General features: G+C 52.2%; 1 protein-coding gene across 1 annotated transcript in view; it reads left to right on the forward strand.

Moving 5' to 3' along the window:
• The window catches only part of LOC128916768 (fer-1-like protein 4), a 42,752-nt gene that overhangs the window by 10,225 nt on the left and 10,249 nt on the right, over positions 1–22,278 (forward strand). The window contains exons 12-34 of the mRNA XM_054218796.1: positions 89–272; positions 1,048–1,234; positions 1,443–1,807; positions 2,458–2,566; positions 3,337–3,535; positions 6,321–6,441; positions 7,040–7,140; positions 7,712–7,799; positions 9,094–9,210; positions 10,636–10,788; positions 11,003–11,186; positions 11,722–11,846; positions 12,253–12,387; positions 16,188–16,349; positions 16,663–16,822; positions 17,205–17,308; positions 17,690–17,821; positions 18,445–18,493; positions 19,604–19,710; positions 20,005–20,136; positions 20,866–20,976; positions 21,419–21,546; positions 22,030–22,200. Coding sequence (XP_054074771.1) covers positions 89–272; positions 1,048–1,234; positions 1,443–1,807; positions 2,458–2,566; positions 3,337–3,535; positions 6,321–6,441; positions 7,040–7,140; positions 7,712–7,799; positions 9,094–9,210; positions 10,636–10,788; positions 11,003–11,186; positions 11,722–11,846; positions 12,253–12,387; positions 16,188–16,349; positions 16,663–16,822; positions 17,205–17,308; positions 17,690–17,821; positions 18,445–18,493; positions 19,604–19,710; positions 20,005–20,136; positions 20,866–20,976; positions 21,419–21,546; positions 22,030–22,200 — 3,324 coding nt within the window. The remainder of the gene's footprint in view (positions 1–88; positions 273–1,047; positions 1,235–1,442; positions 1,808–2,457; positions 2,567–3,336; positions 3,536–6,320; positions 6,442–7,039; positions 7,141–7,711; positions 7,800–9,093; positions 9,211–10,635; positions 10,789–11,002; positions 11,187–11,721; positions 11,847–12,252; positions 12,388–16,187; positions 16,350–16,662; positions 16,823–17,204; positions 17,309–17,689; positions 17,822–18,444; positions 18,494–19,603; positions 19,711–20,004; positions 20,137–20,865; positions 20,977–21,418; positions 21,547–22,029; positions 22,201–22,278) is intronic.

Genomic DNA, 22,278 nt, shown 5'->3' on the forward strand with positions numbered 1-22,278 from the left:
GGGCACTTCCAACATCGTATTTCTGGAGAAGTATTTCCCGGCATCGTATTTCTCCAGGAGAGAGCCAGAACATGAATTTGTCTTTCAGGAACCTGTTGCTGCCTAAGAGAGTCCCTGCAGAGAGACCCTGGGCCAGGGTCTGCATCAAGCTGTATCATGCCGAGGGCCTGCCCAGCATGAGCGCAGGCATCATGGGTGGTTTCTCCAAGATCGTGGGGGAGAAAAAAGTATTTATTGACCCATACGTGCAGGTCTCGTTCTGTGGGCAGCAGGTGAGTCTGCCAGGGGGTCTGGTGGGGCCAAGCTGATCCTCCCTTGCCTGTGCGCGAACAGGTGCCTCCATGAAACACAGGAATCCCACTGGAGACAGGCTAGGAGAGCCAAATCTTGCTGTCTTTGGCAATGGCCAGAGCCGTGTGGCCATGGATGTGCGGTGTCTGGATGAGAAGGCTTTTGTGGGACTTCTGTTTCTGCAGAGAGCTGCATGGGGGACAGCCCCAGCCCTGAGCACAGCCACTGGCTGAGCTACTGGCTGCGCAGGCCAGTAGCTAGTTGATATTCCTAAACATAGAGAGGGGGCCAAATAAATCCCGGAGCGGAAGTCCTCTGTGGCAAGCTAGACTCAGGTTGACGCCCTCAGGAGAGTTTACCGGGCTATTGGCTGTTTTCTTGCAGCTAAGGCCGGGGTTTCTGGTCCTGTGACGTCCATTAAGATGAGAATCAGTCCCTGTGCAGCCCTGTGGGCCTGGGGGTGCTCCCAGGGGACCCTACGACACCTCTGGGTCTGGTGGTGCTGCCCACTTGCTTCTCGTGTTTCCCTTGGCTGTGTAGGGCACGACCGGAGCCTTGGGATGGCCCCCCTTGATGAAGCGCAGAAAGCAACTGCTGGGACGGGGCCAGGAGCAGGGATAGTGCCACCTCCAGAGCTTGCACAGCACTGTCGGCAGACGGGACAGGAGGACATGCTGTTCCCAGAGAGGCTCTGAGGCATGCCTTGCTCTGGCTACTGTCTGGGACTGTGTGGCTTTCACACCTTCTCCTTCCCAGGGGGAAACATCGGTGGAGACCAACACCACTGAGCCTGAGTGGAACGAGCAGATCAGCTTCATAGAGATGTTCCCGCCTCTGGCCAGGAAGATAAAAGTCCAGGTGCTGGATGATGCCAATGTTGGTGACGTGGCCGTGGCTACACACTACATTGACCTGCAGCAGATCTCGGACCCTGGCAGGAATGGTGAGGCCTGGCATGGCTGGCCCCGGGGCATGGTGTCCTGGGCAGCCCTATGCCATGCACCTTCTGCTTGGCCATGGTGGTTTCCTGGAGGTGGGAAGCAGGAGTGGCCGAAGCATGCTCACATCCCTGTGCCTTGGGCTGTCTTCTTGGGGGAAAGTCTCTCTGCATCTCCCTGTGGTGTAATTAGACCCTCTCCCTGTTGCTGCAGGCTTTAACCCCACGTTTGGCCCAGCCTGGGTGAACCTGTATGGCTCCCCCCAGAACTCAGCTCTGTGGGACATCCACAAAGACCTCAACGATGGCATGGGTGAGGGGATCTTCTACCGTGGGCGCATCCTCATGGCCGTCACGGTGGAGATCTTCAGCAGCCCCAGCATGGCAGAGAGGAAGCTTGGGGACAAGACGAAAAGTGCCCTAAGCAAACTGAAGCTGAAGAAGAAAAGTAAGAAATCCAAGGAGAAAGCCAAAGAACTGAGGCAGCTGAAGGGAGAAGAGGAGGCTGGGGACTCTCAGGAGGCCGAGCAGCCTGAGGAGGTCACTGTGGAAGTGGAAGAGCTCCATCCACTCCCCGAGGTGAGTCCTGCCAAGCTGGTGTGGCTGACCCACGCTGGCCTCTGGCGTGCACAGGCCTCATGGGGAAGCGGCAGTGGGATCGCTTGCTGTAACAGTGCTGGAGCAAATTCAGCCTGCCCATTGCTGGGCCATCCAGAGCTCGCTGAGCCTCTGCAAGGGCTGAGGGCCACACCCACAGCCCCAAAACGCTCCCATGGTAAGGCTGGAGCATCCCCACATGCGCTGACGTCCTGGAGCAGGGAGGACTCTCATGTGGGTGTTATTCCCAGGGCACAGCTGCCTTTGAGCATGTACTTTTTTTCCCCCTGGAGCTAAGGAGGTGTTAGCTGGCTCTGGGTCTCTACTTGGCCTGGAAAAGGCAGGCAAGATGCAGCTGTGTTGGTACTGTAGCCATCCCTTAGCCTACAAACCTGCTCGGTGACTTCACACAAGCATCAGCCAAAGCCATGGCTCTGCACCAGCACCCCAGGATTTCCAAGAAAACTTGTCCCGCATCTGGCAGACCAGGGGTGGTGACCTTGGCAGCATCCCACTGATGTCCCTTGGGAGGGCCAGCAGGCACTGGCCATGCCCTGCTGCTTTCTGAATTTCTGCTGAGGCAGTGTTTTGGCACAAGAGGCTCTTGGGCTGATTACTGTCTCCTTGCTCAGAACGCACTGGGGAGGAAGGAGGAATTCCTCCTCTTTGCTGCCTTCTTTGAAGCCACTATGATGGACTCCTCTCTCAGCTCCAAGTCTGTCAGCTTTGAAGTCTCTATAGGTGGGTATTCCCCAGGGCCCCATGTCCAGAACCTATGGGACCAGTGTGAATCTCCCTCTGACAGCCCAAATCAGCACTGAGGTCCTAAGGTGCCAGCCCTTGTACGGCTCGTGCTTCCAAAACAGGAACACAGGGAGGATGGGGGATGAAGCCAGGGAGTGCACACAGAGCTTTAATTACCTTAAAAGTCTGGATGCTTTCCTATAGGATTGGAGATTTGCAGTATTTGTCTGAACTGCCTGTCTGGGGAGAGCGGCTGAAGCTGTCCTGGGAAGTGGGGGTGATGAGAGGTGGAAGGGTTTGGGAGCAAGAAAGGGAAGCCCAGCAGGGGAAGGTGGGATACTGGGGTTGGCCTTGTAGAGCTGAGGGGCTGTGACAGAGGGTGATGGGGAAACAATGATAGGAGAGCAGGTCCAAACCCCCACCTGATAAGTGAGTTGAGTTGAGATGCTTGATGCTGAGAAGTCTTCCTGGGTGACTGCTGCTGACCCCAGTGTAGGGCTGTAGATGACGGTTAACAGGCACTTGGAACTGGCGGAACTTGAACGCATACACAAGGACTTCCCTGCAATTGCCCAGCTCCCTCTCAGACCTCCTGGTTGTCCGTGTAATGCTCTGGTGGTTGGATGCTACTGAACTCCTAGTTCCAAAAGCAGTGCGTGCCCATGTGCTTCTCTTGGCAGGATGATGGCACTCTCATTTTGCAAGCTAGCAAACTTGTTTAACAGTCATCCTACTTATCTGTTTACTGTTTAATGCATAACTTCAAGGAAACTATGGCAAAGTTGAAGAGGTTGGGACCAAAGTATGGAGAAAAGTGGAAAAGGGAGAAGCGAAAGAAGAAAAGCAGCCTTTGCTGGACCCTGGTTCAGATGGTGAGCTGGACATTGAAGTCCCGGCCCCAGCTTCAGCAGCACCAAACAAGTCAGTGACGAAGAGCCAGAAACCAGAGCCCATGGAGTATGACAGGTGAGTCTTCTTTGTCCTTCTTTCCCACCTGCCCTGGTCCTGCCCCAGCTTCCTGCGCTGGTTATTCCAGGTGTTCTAGAGGTCTGCTCAGCAACGTGAGCGCTGTGCAGGCGTTTCTCCTCTTTGCAAGCCTGCAGCTTGCCGTGGCCTAGCTGGCTGGCATTGCCCATTAGCTCTACAGGCCTTACAGTGTCTGCTTGATGTGTGCAGGTGGCCAAGGATGTGGTCCCAGTGAAACTGTGACCCATCAGTAACAGCAGTCCCTTTTCTGGTTAACAAGCAGCATCCTAAGGGCTTGATTCCAGTGAGGAGGAAGGGAAGGAGTATTCTGGCAGATGCTGTCCTATGTTGGGCAGGCAAGACAGATAGACAAGCACTTCTGGTGATACGTTTGCCCTGGGAATGCTGCCTGGTTTGTGCCACAGGCCTGGCAACATCTTGGTGTTTGTGTTGTGAGCCCTGTGCCTGCTACTATTCAGTCCCATAGCAGCAAGAGATCTTGGCAGCACCCAAGATTGGTGGGCTCTTCTCCAATGAGAGGTGGTCCTCTTCTCCAATGGACTGCTTCTTCGATGGCTCTCCTTCTTAAATGACTGATGTGTGAGGAGGACCCCATCAGCTCATCTACCTTTTGATCCCAGTCGGTGTGTTCCAGTTCCCATTTGTCACTGAGTCCAGTCCAGTCTGGAACTTCCCCAGTGCCTGCCAGTGATATCTCCCTGGGAGCTTGATACACTTTTGCGTATATTTGTATGTATTGTATATATTTCATTATTTCCTTTTTTAAAAATTGTTTATATTTCATTAAAGTAGTTTAGTTTTTTTCTAAACTCATAACTTTATTTCTCTTCTTCTCCTTGGAGCAAGAGGTGGGGGAGAGCATCTGTCGTCTTGCCACTGGCCAACCTGGCCAAAACTGCGGCAGATTTATTGTCGCCCAACATGGGGCGTGAGCTTCCGGTTTGCTCAGGGAATGTCATTCCTAAGCGAAATGTTATATCGTGCCTTTGGAGAGCATTGTTTGAAGTAAATGGATATAATGCTGCTGAACTTGCTGAATATGTTGAATGGTTTACTTGCTCTTTGTATTTGTACATTGTGGTTTAAATGTGCTATTTTTGTATGTTTGGCATTCAGATGTATAATATAGTTACTTGGATAATGGCTATACCTGCATATTTTGGGCATCAGATGATGGATTTTATTAGTAATTACCCTTTTGGTTTCACCTGGGAAAGGTTTATGTTGTCCTTTAATGCTTATGTCAAAGAGCTAGGGGATGGCTTTTACCTCTGCAAATTGACTCAATTCACCTTCTCCTTCAGTCGCTTCTGCAACTCATGTAGGACTCCGTACAGCAGCTTTCCACCTTCAGTGCTTTCCTACAATATGACAAGATCCATCAGTGAACAGAGCATACTGTTTCTCATTATCTTGAGAGTTCATTATATGGTGGGGCTTCCTCACCACGAGTCACCACATTCTCTGGTGGCGTTCCAAAGTCTTTGTCTTTGAGCCAGTTTGTGATCGCTTCTACAATTCCTGGACAATCTGGGTTTCCTATTTGAGCTCACTGTGTGATTAAGGCAACCCACTTGTTCCAGGTAGCATCGGTGGCATGATGAGTAGAAGGAACTTCACCCTGGAACATCCAGCCCAGGACTGGTAATCGGGGTGCCAGGAGGAGCTGTGCTTCAGTATCAATTACTTCTGAAACAGCTCTAACTCCTCCATATGCTGCCAGGATTTCTTTCTCAGTTGGGCTATAGTTGGCCTCAGAGCCTTTGTATCCTCAACTCCAGAATCCTAGGGGTTGACCTTGAGTCTCCCCTGGTGCTTTCTGCCATAAGCTCCAGGTAGGGCCATTGTCCCTGCCTGCACATCTGTCCCTGTAGAGCACATTTTTAATGTACCGTCCTGTTCGGACTGGTCCAAGGACTACTGCACACACAATCTCTTGTTTAATTTGCTCAAAGATGGTTGTCGCCAGATCCCAATGTATGTGATTAACAAAATATCAGCTATGTCCCCACCTACTAACAAAAAGAAAATACAAGTCTTTTTAGGCGTTGTAGGTTTCTGGAGAATGCATATACCAGGTTATAGTCAGGTTGTGAAACCTCTGTGTGAAGCGACTCGAAAGAAAAATGAGTTTATGTGGGGTCCTGAGCAACGACAGGCCTTTGAGTAAATTAAACACGAGATTGTGCAAGCAGTAGCCCTTGGACCAGTCCAAACACGACAGGACATTAAAAATGTGCTCTACACTGCAGCTGGGGACAGCAGATCATCCCATTCAACCCCCTGCCAGAGCAGGGTCACCCAGAGCAGGTGGCACAGGAACGCGTCCAGGCGGGTTTGGAATGTCTCCAGAGACAGAGACTCCCCCACCTCTCTGGGCAGCCTGTGCCAGGGCTCCGCCACCCTCAAAGTCAAGAAGTTCCTCCTCATGTTGGGATGGAACTTCCTATGGTCAAGTTTGTGCCTGTTACCTCTTGTCCTGTCACTGGGCACCACTGAAAAGAGCCTGGCCCCGTCCTCTTAACACCCGCCCTTCAGATATTTGTAAGCATAGATTCATCTGGGCACGTGCTGCTCTCTGTTAGAAACCCTGTGCGCTGGTTTGGGATGGCAAAGGGCAGATCCAGCAGCTTAAATTCATGTCCATGTTGTGGTTCTCTGTGAGGAGCCCGGAGCCCAGATGCTGCTTGCTGTGCTGTGATGCGGCACACGCTCGTGCCTTCTGCAAACAGCAGCTGTAACCTCCTGTGCCTGCTGCCCGTAGGTCATACAGCTGCCTGCCCATGATGCACGAGAAACCCTGCGTGTACGTGTGGAGCTACTGGGAGGATCACACGTGGAGACTCTGCATTTCCAACTGGATCGTCAAGCTGGCAGAGCGCCTGGTAGTGTGTTCAGGGTGTGCGTGGTCCTTCCCGGTGTGCTTTCCTTGTAGCACATGCAGTTGCTCTGTGAGATGTTTGCCTTAAACATCCTCACCTCCCGTGCGAGTCGGTGTCCCTCACAGGCCTTTTAGATGTGTGGGGTAGGGCAGTGAGCGCAGAGCCACTGCCGGTCCTGTGACACAGCCTGGGGGTGTCTCCTGGAGGTGTGACTGACACCACGTTGGTGACAAAAAGCTCCTCTGCTACGAGTCCTGTTTGCTCTGGGGAGACGCTGCTGCAAGCAGACTCTCAGCCTTGGGCTGCCGTCAGGGCGGTGCAGTCTCTTCCCCATGCCTCATCCTTCCCTTTCGGGAAAGGGAGCTTGCCAGTGGTTTTCAGTTGCTGCTCAAAGACTGAGACAAAAGGTTTTGTGACAACCGGTGTTAAGGTTACTCCCAGGCTCCAGAGAGCCCCTGGCAGCACAGCACTGACCCGCAGCACTCTCACGATCCCTAGCTCTGCAGGACACAAGCCGTTTGTGGCAAAAGCATCCTTGCAGTGTTTCACTCTGACTCCGCAGCCAGGTGCAAGCTGCCTGAATGTTGTGCTTTCCCCACAGGAGCAGGGGCTGGACGATGTGGAGAAGCTTGTGAGAAGGCCAAAGGCTAAAGCAGAAGAACGGCTCAGAGAGGTGCTGGAGGAATTTGTAGCTGGATGCAGGTTAGCATGTCCCTCATTTCCTAAGGTTTCATGTTTTCAAGTTAGGAGGCCATAGCGCGTTCTGCCTGGGCTGTGCACAGCCTGCTCTCTCGTTCTCTTGAGACAGATGAGCGGAAGGAAACTAGGATGACCTGGGGAAAGGACCCTGTAGCTCTTCACGCTTGGAGAGGACGCCCCAGTCCTGGGAAACACAGGCATCGTAGGCTGCAGCCTTGATTTTCCTGGACTCTTGGGTGTTTCCTAAGTGTCAGGACATTTCCTTCGCTCTCTTCAGTCATGCAGACAAGAGACTAGTGTTTCAATCACTGTGACGGGCCGACGGGGTCCCATACACATTTCAGTCCCCAGCCTTGTCATGGCAACAGTAGAGAGGGATCCTCAGGTGCTGAGCAATCCCCAGTGTACCTTCCGAATCAAAAAGCTTGCAGAAGAGAGGGCATTGCAGAGAGGGGGGATTCTGGTGCATTTGGGTTAGTACCAGAGAGTGGGAGCTTGTGCCCCTGCTGTGTGAGCTGTGCTCTGCCTGCTGGGCACAAGGACTGCGGAGCCTGTGCTGCTTTTCTCATTGCAGGCAATATTCACTCGGCGCAGAGAGAAAAACAATGGCCCATCCAAACAACCTTGACAGATGTCGGATGAAATACCTGATGCGCAACATCGTAAGCTGTGGGACTTAGTGGTGGGGGTGGGAGCCCATGCAATACCTGCTCTGGGGGATGCTTCTGGAGGACCGGCTAGAACTGATGCGAAGAAGGAAATTTGGGGTTAAGACATGGTATCAGTCATAGGCTTTTACTGCAGCATGTCCCGCTTCTGCTCAGAGCAATACAGCTTCCAGCACAGGGAACAGAGGCAGGGACTGGCCATGGCTGCCTCCAGATTTATGCAGGCGTTGCGCCCTGATGCCATCCTTCCTTTCCTGTGGGCACGTGTGGCTGAGCACATGCGTGTTGCTGCAGGCCTTATGGTGCCGGCTATTCCTGCAGGCAGTTTTGGGGGAGCTCACTGAGACCCACTGCCCCTGGAAACTCAGCCCATGGGCTGGGTACCCATCCAGCAGATCTACAACAGCCATCCACCTGCCTGTCTCTGGAGAGAGCAACATCCAGGCACTCATAATCCTGCAGACAAGTCCAGCTAGCCGAACGAGAGCACAGTTACATACCTCCCATCCCAGCACAGCAGAGCACAGCTATAGTCATAGTCCTCATCAGACTCCAAAGCTTTGAAATGCTGACCAAAATGCATTGACAGCGGTAGGAAATAAAAATTAGGCACGTCTGGGTCCCGGGTCTCAGCTCCCTTCCCTCTGCCTCCCCGCACATTGTCACCTGAGCTATGGTGAAGGTAGCCTGCTAAGTCTGAGTGTCTCTGAAAGACAGAACCAGCCCAAGAGATGAGTTTTCTGGCCTTGTCAGTCCATACCGGGTTTGCACACTGAGTTCCTTCTGGTTTTCATTATTAGTTTTAGTTCGTCACAAAGTCTCTCCTCAGATGTGTACGCTGTCAATTACTGGGCATGAAAGCCCAGCCCCATCTTCCAGTTTCCTACATTTTTCTGTTCCCATACTTCTGTGGCCCCAAGTATCGCCTTGTGCAAAGCCTCTCCCAGGCATTATCTGGAGCCTTCGACCACTGGCTTCTGAAATGTGTACTCCTTGTACATCTTTCTGCCCCGCATGATGCAAAAGCGAATGGACCTCTGTTACTGGCTGGTATGGGCAGAGCTGATGAGTTACTGGAGTCTCCAGGTCTTGGCACCCTTCTTTCAATGGCTCGTGACAGGTTCATGGACGTTTGCTCTCAGCAGCTGGAGAGTGAGCTGTGGTGGAGGATGGGGTGCAATGGGGCAGGATGGACGCGATCAGCACACGGGTGCTTCCCTGCAGAGCCCTTGTGAGGGGTGCCAGCCTGGCAGTGTGTGTCAGTGTGACAGCCGTCTTCTCTGTTCAGATCCTGTATGCAAAGCAGGGGCTCCGCGTGAGGCGGCGGCTGACTCGAACCAATGTCAAGGAGAAAGTTAAGGAGACAAGGAGGATCCTGGCAAAGCTACGCTTCATGGCTAAAGAGGTACAGCTGCTCCTGGGGCGCCCCATTTCCAAACACAGGCAAGGAAAGGGCACTGGGCTGGCTGCCGGGGCTCTCACTAGCCTGAGTTGGGGCTTTTCCTCTGCTGTCTTTCCCTGCTGTGTAAAATCCCAAACTCTAGTTACTGGAAGTTACTGTATTTCATGTAATGGCTCTTAGGAGGGATGAGGCTTGGCAGCTTTGCAGGGCTCTTGGTGACGGAGCTCAGCGGTGGGTTGGAGGCAGAGCCGGGCCAGCTCCAGGCCACCCAGGCCTCTCTTCCTGGCCGGCCCGAGGCTGTGCCCGCAGCGGGGCTGTGGGTGGTGTGCCTGGGAAAGCCGCCTCGCCTGTGCTGTCCACACTCCCACTGGGGGCTCACCCTGGGCACCTTCTGCAAATTCAGACTTGCGTTGAAACAAGATCTCTCATCCGTAGCAGAGACTTTCCGTTTTCAGAGTTTCGCTGGCTCATTTTAAATAACTCCTGAATGTGTTTGTGTAGTTGTAGTCTAAACCAGCATGCAGCGTTTGCTGGAGTTAGCAGACGTGTTTGCAGTTTGGAGAAGTCTTTCACCAAGCAAAGTCGTATCGTTTTCACACCTTTAGCTATGTGAGAGTAGACTTTAGCATGACCAAGATGTCACCCCTCGCGCCACCAGGAGGAGAAGCTGTCCTCAGGATCCAGCTTCACAGGCCTGCTGCAGCTGGTCCCCCGGCCAGACAGGAACCTCCTCCCATTTTGCTCTCTGCTATTGGGTGGGAATGTTGCTGTCAGCCCTGCACGTACACTTGCCACTTTTAGTCTGTGCTTGGAGGCTGGTGGTCTTTGTTTGGATCAGTAATAATTTGCTTTGGCTACTTGTGTACGGAAAAGTATTAAGTACAAGTGCAAACACTAACGGCAGGGAAACTGAGATGGGGAAGGGAACTTACATCAGAGTTTAAAAGAAGTCGTTGCTTCTACCTGTGCATTTGCTTTATTGCAAGTCCTGCTCCCAACCTGAACTGCAGCTTTATGCTGGGCACTCTTGTCACGATGTAACTGGGATGCCAGCTAATGTGGTGCCTTCCCATGGATCAGCACTCGGGCTCCTGTCGAAGGTGTGGAGTAAAATGCCACTTCTCCAGTCTGGCGGGCACTCCTCCTCACCAACATGGTATGGGGCTGAGCGCATCCTTCTGGTGTTCGCAATGAAAAACAAGGCAGATCACAGATCCCTCTAAGAAACCCGCAGAGCCACACTGCAGGGATGAGACTTTCAGAAGCCCGTGCCCAATGTTAGGCCCTTCATTTACTCTTGGATCTCCAAAGTGGCGTGCAGCCAGCAGTCCCTCCTGCGAGGAGATGATGCTTTCACTGTGTCAGTGGGTGGAGGACAAGATACGTGCTATTCCTCTGCTATGACGTTCCTCTCTTTCCTCCCTCCAGCCCCAGTGCACCCTCCCCGATGTACTCGTCTGGATGCTCTGCAACAACAGGCGTGTGGCATATGCAAGAGTTCCTGCACAGAACGTTCTCTATTCGGTGGTCGAAGAGGAGAAAGGCAAGGACTGTGCGAAGATCCAGACTGTCTTTATGAAGGTAGGGTTCGTATCAAAAAGTGTGCTCTTGCTTCGCACTGCTTCTCCCTCCTTCATGAGGAAACAAAGCTCTTGCTCCACCACTGCCTTTTGCCTCTGTTAATGTGATTCTCTGTCTCCTGTGATCTTTGGTTAGTCACTGACTGACGGTGATCGTCTGGTCTGAAAGGGGCATGGCTGGGATGGGAAACCTGCTAAACCTCCTGTGCTTTCAGGTCCCTGGCTTGCACGCTGGCGAGATCTTTGCCAAACTGGAAATCTACATGTGGCTTGGGGTAACCAAATATGCGAAGAACTGTTTGGCAGAGCTGCCTGAGGAGTTCAAGTTCCTCTCTGAGAGTGGACAGGAGATAGCCCAGCTCTCAGCGTGCAGTCCTCCCAGCCGGCTCAGCAGGGATGGTGAGCGTAGATGCCACTTTTCCATGGCTTAACTGTGAGCAGGAGAGCAGAGAGGTGAGAGGTCCTGCCCCAAGGTCAGTGTCTGAGGAGTAGGACCTGATCTGTCATCTCCAAGGCATGACTGGGACATGTTTGCTCTCATGAGGACGTGTTTGCATGCTCACAGCTGAAGCAGCACGCAGGACGGGTGCTTCGTAGGCACTGAACGTGTTGCCAAACTGACAATGGGCAGGAGGTCTGCCCCATTGCTGAGGCCCGGTGGTGCTCCCCCACACCAGATGCTCACAGCAGATCACTGCACATCTCACATGTCATTTCCTTCCCAGAGGTGTCTGGGGAGCCTGCTGCACTTGACCAAACCTTTTGAGATGTGCTGGCCTTATGAGAGCCACAGTGAATGCCGCTGGAGGTGGCAAGGACATTCCTTGCAGGCTGTGCCCACTCCTACCTGGCTGGCCCTCTTCTTCATGCGTTTTTTGACCTCACACAGGGCTGGATTGGGGAACTGGGACTTCTCTTCTCTTTCTCTTACCAGATTTCAGCTACTTCCAGCTCCGAGCCCATCTGTATCAGGCTCGAGGGATCCTCCCTGCAGATGACAATGGTCTTTCAAATCCATTTGCAAGAGTGGTGTTTTCAACTCATTGCCAAACCACCAGGGTGAGACTACGTAAACTCTTGCCTCTGCCATCTTGGGGACTTAGGGAGAGAAAAATCATCATGTCCTCGCTGACATGTTGAAGGCCCGTGCTGTGGCAGTCCTCCTGGAAATCTTGTAACTCCAGGCATGAGGTATTTATGTGCTCTGAGCGGTGTGACTGTGTTCAGGGAACATTTGACAAAACATATATATCATTGAGCACGGTCTCAAAGTTTAATTGGCATGTGCTAGTTGGCCCCAACTGCTGATTTCACACTTTTACCATCTCACCTCCTGCCAGGTGCCAGCTGAATGCAGCTGTGTGGGAGACGGGGTCAGCCCATGCTTCCTCCCCCTCTTTACAAAGTGCACGTGGTTTGTTTCCACTGGCTGTGGTGTGCTCAGGCCTCCTGTCTCTCTCTGCAGATGCTGGAGGAGACACTGAGCCCCATGTGGAACGAGCTACTTCTGTTCGACCAGCTCGTTATTGATGGGAAAAAAGAAGAGTTGAAAACAGAGACCCCCATCATTATAATCAACCTTTTCAGCCACAATAAATTTGTAAGTATGGCCATGCTGCCCTCCTGCTGTCATTTCCAGGACAGGGAAGGCAGAGGAGCTCTGTGCGGGTGCTGAAAGCAGGCGCTTAGGAGACACATCTCTGGTTTCCATGAGTCAGCTTGATCCTAGTCCGCTGGTGGTGGTGGTGAGTCCTGGGGGCTGTGGCTGAGGCGATAACAATAAAAAGAGTTTCTATAAATATATTAGTAAAAAAAGGAGGACTCGGGAGAATCTCCATTCTTTATCAAATGAAGGAGGTAACATAGTGACAAAGGATGAGGAGAAGGCTGAGGTACTTAATGCCTTCTTTGCCGCAGTCTTTAATGGTAGAGCTGGTTGTCCCCTGACTGCCCAGGCCCCTGAGCTAGTAGATAGCGGCGGGGAGCAGAATGAAGCCCCCGTAATACAAAGGGAGATGGTGAGGGACCTGCTCCAGCACCTGGACATCCACAGGTCTATGGGGCTGGATGGGATCCACCCGAGGGTACTGAGGGAGCTGGCAGGAGCGCTCACTGAGCCACTTTCCATCATTTACCAGCAGTCCTGGCAAACCGGGGAGGTCCCAGTTGACTGGCGTCTAGCAAATGTGACGCCCATCCACAAGAAGGGCCGGAAGAATGATCCAGGGAACTACAGGCCTGTCAATCTGACCTCGGTGCCTGGAAAGGTGATGGAACAGACCATCCTGTGTGCCGTTATGTGGCACATGAAGGACAACCAGGCAATCAGGCCCAGCCAGCATGTGTTCATGAGAGGCAGGTCCTGCTTGACAAACCTGATCTTCTATGACAAAGCGACCCGCTTGGTGGCTGAGGGAAAGGCTGTGGATGTTGTGTACCTGGACTTTAGTAAGGCCTTTGATATAGTTTCCCACAGCATCCTCCTGGAGAAACTGGCTGCCCATGGGTTGGATGGGAGTACTCTTCGCTGGGTTAAAAACTGGCTGGAGGGCCATTCATAAAGAGATCATCTTTATGAATGATCTGGACGAGGGGATTGAGTGCACCCTCAGTAAGTTTATAGGCGACACCGAATTGGGTGGAAGTGTCGACCTGCTTGAGGGTAGGAAGGCTTTGCAGAGGGATCTGGACAGGCGGGGTCGATGGGCTGAGGCCAATGGTATGAGGTTCAACAACGCCAAGTGCGGGGTCCTGCACTTGGGTCACAACCCCATGCCGTGTTACAAGCCTGGGGCAGAGTGGCTGGAGAGCTGCCTGGCAGAAAAGGACCTGGGGGTGCTGGTCGACTGCTGGCTGAATATGAGCCAGCGGTGTGCCCAGGTGGCCAAGACGGCCAACAGCATCCTGGCCTGTATCAGGAACAGTGTGGCCAGCAGGACTAGGGACATGATCGTCCCCCTGTACTTGGCACTGGTGAGGCCCCACCTCGAGTACTGTGTCCAGTTTTGGGCCCCTCATTACAAAAAAAACATTGAGGTCCTGGAGCATGTCCAGAGAAGGGTAATGAAACTGGTGAGGGGTCTGGAGGAAAAGTCTTATGAGGAGCGGCTGAGGGAGCTGGGGGTGTTCAACCTGGAGAAAAGGAGGCTGAGGGGAGACCTTCTCACCCTCTACAACTCCCTGAAAGGAGGGTGTAGAGAGGTGGGGGTCGGTCTCTTCTCCCAAGTAACAGGCAATAGGACAAGAGGAAACGGCCTCAAGTTGTACCAGGGGAGGCTGAGACTGGATATTAGGAAAAAATTTTACACTGAAAAGGTGTTGAAATGGGCTGCCCAGGGAAGCTGTTGAGTCGCCATCCCTGGAGGTATTTAAAAGACAGGTAGACATAGTGCTTAGAGATATGGCTTAGTGATGGGTTTTGTCAGAGTTGGGTTGATGGTTGGGCTAGATGATCTGAAGGGTCCCTTCCAACCTGGGCGATTCTATGCTTCTGCGACGAGCTAGGATGAACGTGCTGTCTGCAGTGCGCAGATGGCTCAGAGATGCCCGGAGCCACGTCCTGATGAGTGCTCAGTGGATCCGGGATCTCTCCTTTTTGGAGAAGCACTGTGCCTCTCCCAGGTGCCTGCCCCGCTTCCTCAGCATGCTCACGTTGCAGAGGGCTTGTAGCCAGGGGGAGACACGTAGCTCATAGGCCTGTTCCTTCCCCTCTGTCCTTCAGGTGTCATCTTCCATTGTTCCTCAGTCCTCCCTTTTCTCTCTTCGTTAGTACTTTGAAGTCACACTCCTGTGGCCTCTTTGTTATCGTAAGGGGAACGGTGTAACTCGCACTGGATTCTCCTGTGTAGCTCAGCAGCTTTCCTGGGTCCCAGTACAAGACAGACGTTGATGTACTAGAGTGAGTCCAGAGGAGGCCACCAAGATGGTTGGGGTTGAAGCACAGGACAGAATGAGGAGAGGTGGAGAGCTGGGTGTATTCAGCCTGGAGAAGATGAGGCAAAGGCAGTGTCTTATTGCTGCCTGCAGCTGCCTGATGGGAGAGGGCGGAGAAGGTGGAGTCAGACTTCTCTTGGAGGTACCCAGGGGCAGGATGACAAGGAACAAACACAAGCCGAAACAAGAGAAATATCCAACTTGCTCTAAGGAAGTAATTTTCACCCAGAGGGAGTTCAAATGCTGGGCCTGGAGCTCAGGGAGCTTATGGGATCTCCGTCCTTGGAGACACTTAAACCCTGGCTGGAGGAGACTCTGAGCAACCTGATCTAGCTTTGATGTCCTCTGGTGCACAGTCCCAGGCCGTCTGCCCAGTTCTGCATGGAGATGGACTGGGAGTTAAGAGGATTTGCTGCAGGTGTGTCTCATTTGCTCCTAGCTCTGGATGGAGCAAAGGGAATCAAAGCCGAGGATGGCAAGCAGTCTTGTGCTGTCCCAGATTGGCCGGAATTAGTCGTGGTCTTTTCTCTGAGGTGGTGAGATAACACGGGGATGCTTTGACCCATTCCCCTCTTTCCCACAGGGCTCCCCTGCGTTCCTTGGCCAGGCCTTTGCTGTCCCACAGGTGAAGCTGGTTGATGAGCCATACACCAAACCTGCCATGCAGTTCTTTGATTTCTACAAAGGCGCCAAAGCAGCGGGAGAGCTCATTGCCACTTTTGAGCTGATTGAGTTGGATTACAGTGGCTATTTGGAGGTAATGGGCTTGTAGGAAGCTGCGTATGGTTGACAGCTCACTGGGGAGAGATGTGTGGGTGAAGAGCTGGTTGCACGGGGCCCACCAGAGGGTTCCCTGTTGAAAACCATATCTGCCTTTCAACTGAAGGGAGGCTGCAGGGACAGAGCCTGTGAGCCCAGGTCAAGAGGGGAGGGAGAGGGGGCATGGCATGGAGTAGAAATGGCTTTCATTCCTTGGTGTGCCCTGGCTCCACCTGTTCAGCCATCAGTGCCTGAGGATGTGGAACCCAAGGAGCCTGACTACCTGGGAGACCCTCGTGCTGGAAGGTTCATCATCCCTGAGGGCATATGCCCGGTGCTGAAGGAGTTTCGCATAGAGGTACACTGCCTTCTACTGGGCTGGCTCCCCGCGAGGCTGCACCAAGCAGACAACACAGCTGGTCTGTGCAGAGGGCAGGGCTTGTGGCAGGAGTTGGGTTTGGAGCTCAAATGTGCCTTTGAGGCCTGAGCAGAGGCCAGAAATGGAGGTACTTGAGAGAGAAGCTGTCTCAGCGGTTTAGCAGCCAGAGCTGTTGAATGGCTGGGTTGGCAGAGTGGCCTCATGCCTCTCTTGAAGTCTGTGTCCTGCGGGGTGAGGGTGGTGGTAGCAGCGGGCAGGGTTGCAGGCTGCATGGCTGTGCCATGCCTGGCGTGTCTCAAGCAGCCCAGCGGCTTTGTGTTGTGCTTCAGATCCTGTTCTGGGGCCTGCGAGACCTGAAGCGGGTGAACTTGTTCGAGGTGGATCAGCCCCAGGTGATCATTGAATGTGCTGGCAAGAAGGTGGAGTCAGAAGTGATCGTGACCTACAAAGAGAATCCCAACTTCACCGAGCTGGTCAAATACATGGATGTGGTGAGTGGGAAGGGGGGGTCCCACCACGCCAGGGTCACTGTGGCGGTCCTGCACCTGTGCGCTGCCTGTCTGCATGGGGCAAGGTAACAGGATGGGAGCTGCCTCTGGGGTTTTGCTCTCTGGTGGCCACATGGTTTAGCTGCAGATCAAAACCTTTGTGAAATTGCCACCAAGAGCAGTCTTATCCATCACCTGTCACTGCAAGGTTTTTGTTTTTTGGACAGAGCTGCCAATCAGACCTCCCTGCCACGTGGTGGGGCTGCCACGGGTATCGCCCCTGTTCCTGTGAACTCTGTGCGTGGTTCTTTTGCAGGAACTCCCAGAGCAGGTTTACCTTCACCCTCCCCTCAGCATCTTCGTGGTGGAAAAGCGGGCGTTTGGGCACACTGTGCTGGTGGGTACCCACGTTGTGTCCGATGTGATGAAATTCTCACCCAGAGAGCTGGAGGAGGAACCAGAAGATGTGTCCAAAGGTGAGATGATTGGGAGGTTCCTGCGGAGGCAGCAGGCAGGGTCTGCCAGTGGCAGAGATCCCTGGCGATTCTCCTCCCTCCTAGCCAGGCAGCAAAAGTCCTCTCCTGAGACCCGTAAGATGCCCAGAAAAAGCACAGCATGGGGCAGGTTAGGGTTGGGGACAGGTTGTGATCCTAGTCTGTTGCACTCGGCTCCAGACTGGTATTTGGGAAGCAGCAGCAGCCAAGTGATGGAGCGCTGGGTAAGGGCTGGCAAAGCCCTTTGGGGATGGCAAAGGGCAATTTAAAGGGTAACAGGTAGGGTTTTCCTGTGGAATAACAAGTAGGAAGCAGTAGGCAGAAATAAATGATTGGAAACATGAAGCTCTTTCTCTTATCTCAGCTTGGAAAGTCTCATCCCAGTGTCTTCCCTCTCAGACTGTGGTAAACATTGGCCTGGCATCTGGTGACCCAGGTCCCAGCACTCAACCCCTGAGTCTTGTGAAGGTGAGTGATTTGTAGGGCCCAGCAAATTTTGAAGTTTGGAAAGCCAAACTGAAGGTTAAAAATGAAAACGAAAGTTTAGAAGTCCAGAGTTAGGTTTCAACCCGCCAGTTTTTGCTCTGGACCCAAACACTCCTCTCCCCTGACTGTTCATCGGCACTGCTGAGTGTCTGGGCTCTGGCACAGGGAGGAGAGCTGTGATGCCTTGAAAACTGCTGCTTTTGTAGCGAAGCGCAAACCTGGGGCTACAGGTAGCTTTACACCTCCTGTGCTCTGCTTGAAAGCTGCGCCTCTGCCAGAGACTTCCAGGGCACTAGAGTAGGGTGCATGGCTGTCCTGGACGGTCGTTTCCTCCCGTGGAACCCTTTTCTCTGTTCTTTTAAGTCTCCTTTGAGGAAAATTCCAATCAATAAGCTTGTAAAGAAGGAGGATGAATATGAAGAGGAAAAACCAGAGCTGGAAGAACTGGATTGGTGGTCCAAATACTATGAGTCCCTGAAGGAGCTGTATAACCAGGTAATCGTTTGTGACAGCTGCCAGCAGAGGGGGAAAGTGGCTGCACTGGCTTGAGGAACAGGTTTTCAGCAGCACTGGGTGTCATAGGAATCCTCCTGGTATGGATCTGCAGGAAGATGTGGGCTTTTGTGTGTCAAGCGCACTTCTGGTAGCCGGGTATCAAGCATCCACCAGGTGGACTAAATTCAGCAAGCAATGGATGTTGAAACATGCCTGAGGCTAGGGTGCCCAAGTGGTTTTGAGGATTCGACCGGGCTTTTGTTGAGGTACTCCTGAAAATGTGACATTGATGATTTTAGCTGCAATGCAGGGGCTTTCATGCTGCTTACTCTCCGTCCTGGCTGTCTTCCCAGGATGTGCTGTGGGAGGAGGTCTGTGCCAGATTTCCTTCCTTGCCCTGTGTCTCTTAGATCCCAATCAAAAACACCACCGGGAAAATCTGGGGAGAAGAAAAGGTCGTTAATGCACTCACTGGATACCCTCCTGTGATGATTTTAATCCTAAATTATCTCAGGCTAGGGATTACTGACTCTGCTGTCAGGAAAGCTTTGACAGCGTCCTGTGCTTGGACGGAGCAGCCTTTGCTGTCAGGGATGTGGGGTAACTGTTTGTGTGTGTTTCAGCCACGTAGTGATGAGGAAGATGCTGAGAACGATGACCTGAATGATGCAGGTGAGTCCTCTAGGAATAGCCAACTCTTCTGTGGGAACAACCAGGACTTACACCATCCCGGATGGTGGTGGGCTTGTGGGAATGGGGTCTGAGCAGGTAACAACTTTGCAACATTCATCAAAAACAATGCAAAAGAGAGCAGAGACTGGAAACACTGGCAAGGGCTAACAAAGGCTATTTCAAGTTGAAAACACCAAACTTGCTGCAGAAAAATTTGGAAAACTGCGTTGAAGCAAGAGCCTTCCCAAGTGAGCAAAAACCTGCAGAAAAATCACCTGCAAGGATCGTGGGATTGTCAGGGTGAGAGCAGGAAGCAAAGGTGGGATGGAGAGAGAGGATGGTGGAGAGGCAAAACTGTCCAGGAGCACATCACCCTGTGCATGTGGGATTCTCACCTAGGGTACAGGATTCACTACGAGGTAACAGAAAGACAGAAATAATAAAGATGATCTGAGAACAGCGTTACAGCTTGTAGGCTCAGGCTTGCAGAGGTGGAAGCAGTGACTCACCCAGCAATGAGCCGGAGAGGTGAGACAGTCAGTGTAGAAATGATGTCAGTCCTATTTCATGGAGAGGGCTGAAGGATGCCTGCATGCCGTGCTCAAGGGATCTGGGGTCTCTGGGAAATGAGGCAAGGATGCACATTCTCTGTCCTGGGGTTGCTGGTGCCCCGGAAAAAGGTCTAGCTATGCTCCCTCCAAGCACAGCTGCCTTTGCTCAAAGGGGTTAGTGATGCCCCGGTTAGACATCCACCCAAACCTGCAGTCCATCAAATAAGCATCCATCCAAAGAAGAGGGTTCTCTCTCATTGTTGGGCTGGTTCAGTCACCTTCCTCCATTTGGTCTCTTCCCACTTCCTTCCTAAACAGTGGCCATGTCAGCAGGCAAGTCTGCCAGTTGTTGTCCCCCTCCGCCTGTCCGGCTATGTCTGGCTGGGAAACGCGAGGTGCCATAAGGACACCTATTAGAGACAGCGGTAGCTCCAGTTACCCTGATGCAAGTCAAAGCCCTGGGTGAAAGTGAAAGCTGTTTCTGGGGCCGTTTAATGGGCACAACTTGAGATTCTGGGTGAGATCAGAGCATTTTCTAATTTCCTATTGCCATTTCCAGATGGGGGGAATTTAAATGTATCCTCCATTGACATGGAAGCGGAAGATGAGGCAGTAATTGAAGCTGAAATTGCACGACCCAAGAGGAAAGTCATCGCCACCCTTCAGGTGATTATTCAGGTGACAGACCTGGCCTCTTCCAACCTGCAGTGTGTGCTGGGCCCCTGTTGTTCCTGGGCTTTGTAACAGCTGGCGAGACCTTGGAGCCAAGCTGGGATGTGTGTGTCCATCTGAGGAGGGACCTGGGGGAATAGGGGAAAACCATAACACCTTCCGCTTACTAATACAGGGGTAAAGTAGGAACAGGTGAAATGGTTGAAGCAGGCAAAGGATGGTCTTTCTGAGTCTCCTCCCCTTTAAGATGGCAGGAAAAGGCCCGAAATTACTTTCTATTTATTTCAGATCTACAACTCTGAGCTGGAAAATGAGTTTGATAATTTTGAAGACTGGCTGTGTATCTTCCCCCTTCATCGTGGCAAAGCAAATGAGGATGAAGACGGAAATGAGGATGAACATTTTGTGGGGAAGTACAAGGTACTGTATCATTTGAATGACATTCGTGGAAGAAGATCCTTAGGACAATCTGTATTCCAGAGCATGGTGACACCAGTAAAGCCTTGAAGAGCGTGTGTGTGTGTGCGCGGTGATGTGAGGCCGTGGTGCAGCATGGCCAGGGTACTGTTGGTGCCTGTTGAAGCAATTGTGTCCTGTGGTCCTTTGTTAATTGATAAATGCACCTGATTCACATTTTTTTAGCTCTTGCAAGGAGAAAGCGTGAAGCATAAAGGACTCTTATTCTGCTTGGGGCCTCTGGGTATGTTCAGTATGCAAATAAGTATTAGTGAGCTTCACTGGTTTTAAAATTAGTAAAACTAGTTTGAAAGAGGCATCGTCATCCCACCCAGGGGCTCCTGAAGACTCTGAAATATCAACTGCAGAAGCTGATTTAAGAAGGTCCCTAGAAAACCTCTGCTGCCTCCTGCCTTTGGCAGTCCAAAGTGCCTGGACATGTTCAGATCTTCTGGCATTGACAGTGGTCTGACAGCCTGCAGCCTAACTTGCAAACAGGGGCCGCCTGGGCCATCTGGACATGACAGTGCCTATGGAAAGGACTGTCCCCATGGGCACAGCGTGTCTGTGGTCTGCATGGGGGCAATGGCTCTGATTTTCAGTTGGCAGGTGACGCTGGTGTTGGTGGCTCCAATCTCATCTGAGATATTCTTCTTTAGTATCTCACTGTTACTTGCAATGTCTCTTCTGCAGGGCTCCTTCTATGTCTACCCCACTGAGGAAGCTGGCATGGAGCCCAAGGTTTCTCAGGGCATTCCAAGGAACAGACCCATCAAGGTTCTTGTAAGAGTTTACATCGTTAAGGTGAGTCTCTGGTGGTGGTGGCAGTAATGCTTGGAGGTCTTTCCCTCCCTATGGACCTCCTCCATTCTCTGCTCCGTAAATACGAGCAGTGGCACTTGCGAAAAGCTCAATGCTGGCTTGAAGGCTCTGCCAGCCCAGTGGAAGTACGCTACATCTTGTCCATGGGGAGCCTTCCATGCGTTGTGGCTTCAGGTTGTGCTAAAAATACAGATTGACATTTCTTGGCTCCTCTCGTCTGCCTTGAGACAGTGAGCCAAGTAGTTGGATGGACCCCTGGAGACATTGGTGGCTTGTTGAATGGGGACAAGTGCCTGTTTCACTGCTGGGACAGCTGCTGGAGGAACCTGACCAGCGGGCTTGGGTGGTCTTAGGCCAGTGCAGTGTTCCTTGTGCAGGTTGCTCTCAGCAGCTGGTGTATGGCAGTACCTCTCGTGTATTCCAGGCTACGAACCTGTCTCCAGCAGACCCCAATGGCAAGGCAGATCCGTATGTGGTGGTGACTGTGGGAAAGACGCAGAAGGACACAAAGGAGCGATATATCCCAAAGCAGCTCAATCCCGTGTTTGGAGAGTATGCATGAAGTTTTCATCTAGCAGGTTTAATAGCAATAGTGCAAATCTGGGGGCTCAGGCTGTGGCCCAGCATGTGTGGTCTTCTGTTCCTTTCTGCTGGAGTATCTTGTGCTGTAACACAAAGGTCCCAGGCATGTCCCTTGCCTCCAGGTTAGAAGGGGAGCACTCCTAACTGCCTGATTTAACAGACAAAATATCGAGCCAAGCATCAACAAAGCTCTGGAGAGCTTTTTCTCTAGCTCCGGCACCTTTATCCAAGGGCATACATTCCTGGAAAAATAACTCTTTTCTTTGAACCTGCACACTGAAAACCGCATGCACTGAAAACTTCACACACTGAACTTATGGAGAACCAAAATCTATGAGAGGAGTTTGAGTTGTCAAATACAGTTCTTGAATGTGTAGGATGATCAAAGCAGAGTATGTGTTTCATTTTCGTTCTCTTTGCTAACTGTACTCTCCCTGTCTGATTCCTGTCCAGAGTTGTGGAGCTGACAGTCTCCTTTCCCATGGAATCGGAACTCACTGTGGCAATATTCGACCATGATTTGGTGGGATCCGATGATCTGATTGGGGAGACCAAGATTGACTTGGAGAATCGATTCTACAGCAAACACAGGGCCAACTGTGGAGTGGCCTCTCAGTATGACATGTAGGTACCGGTGTGATACGTTAGGGCCGTGAGATGCGTTCTTCTTGCCTACTGTTTGGGTGGGTAACAGAGCACCTC

Source organism: Rissa tridactyla, chromosome 12 (assembly GCF_028500815.1).
Source record: "Rissa tridactyla isolate bRisTri1 chromosome 12, bRisTri1.patW.cur.20221130, whole genome shotgun sequence".
NCBI classification, from domain to species: domain Eukaryota; kingdom Metazoa; phylum Chordata; class Aves; order Charadriiformes; family Laridae; genus Rissa; species Rissa tridactyla.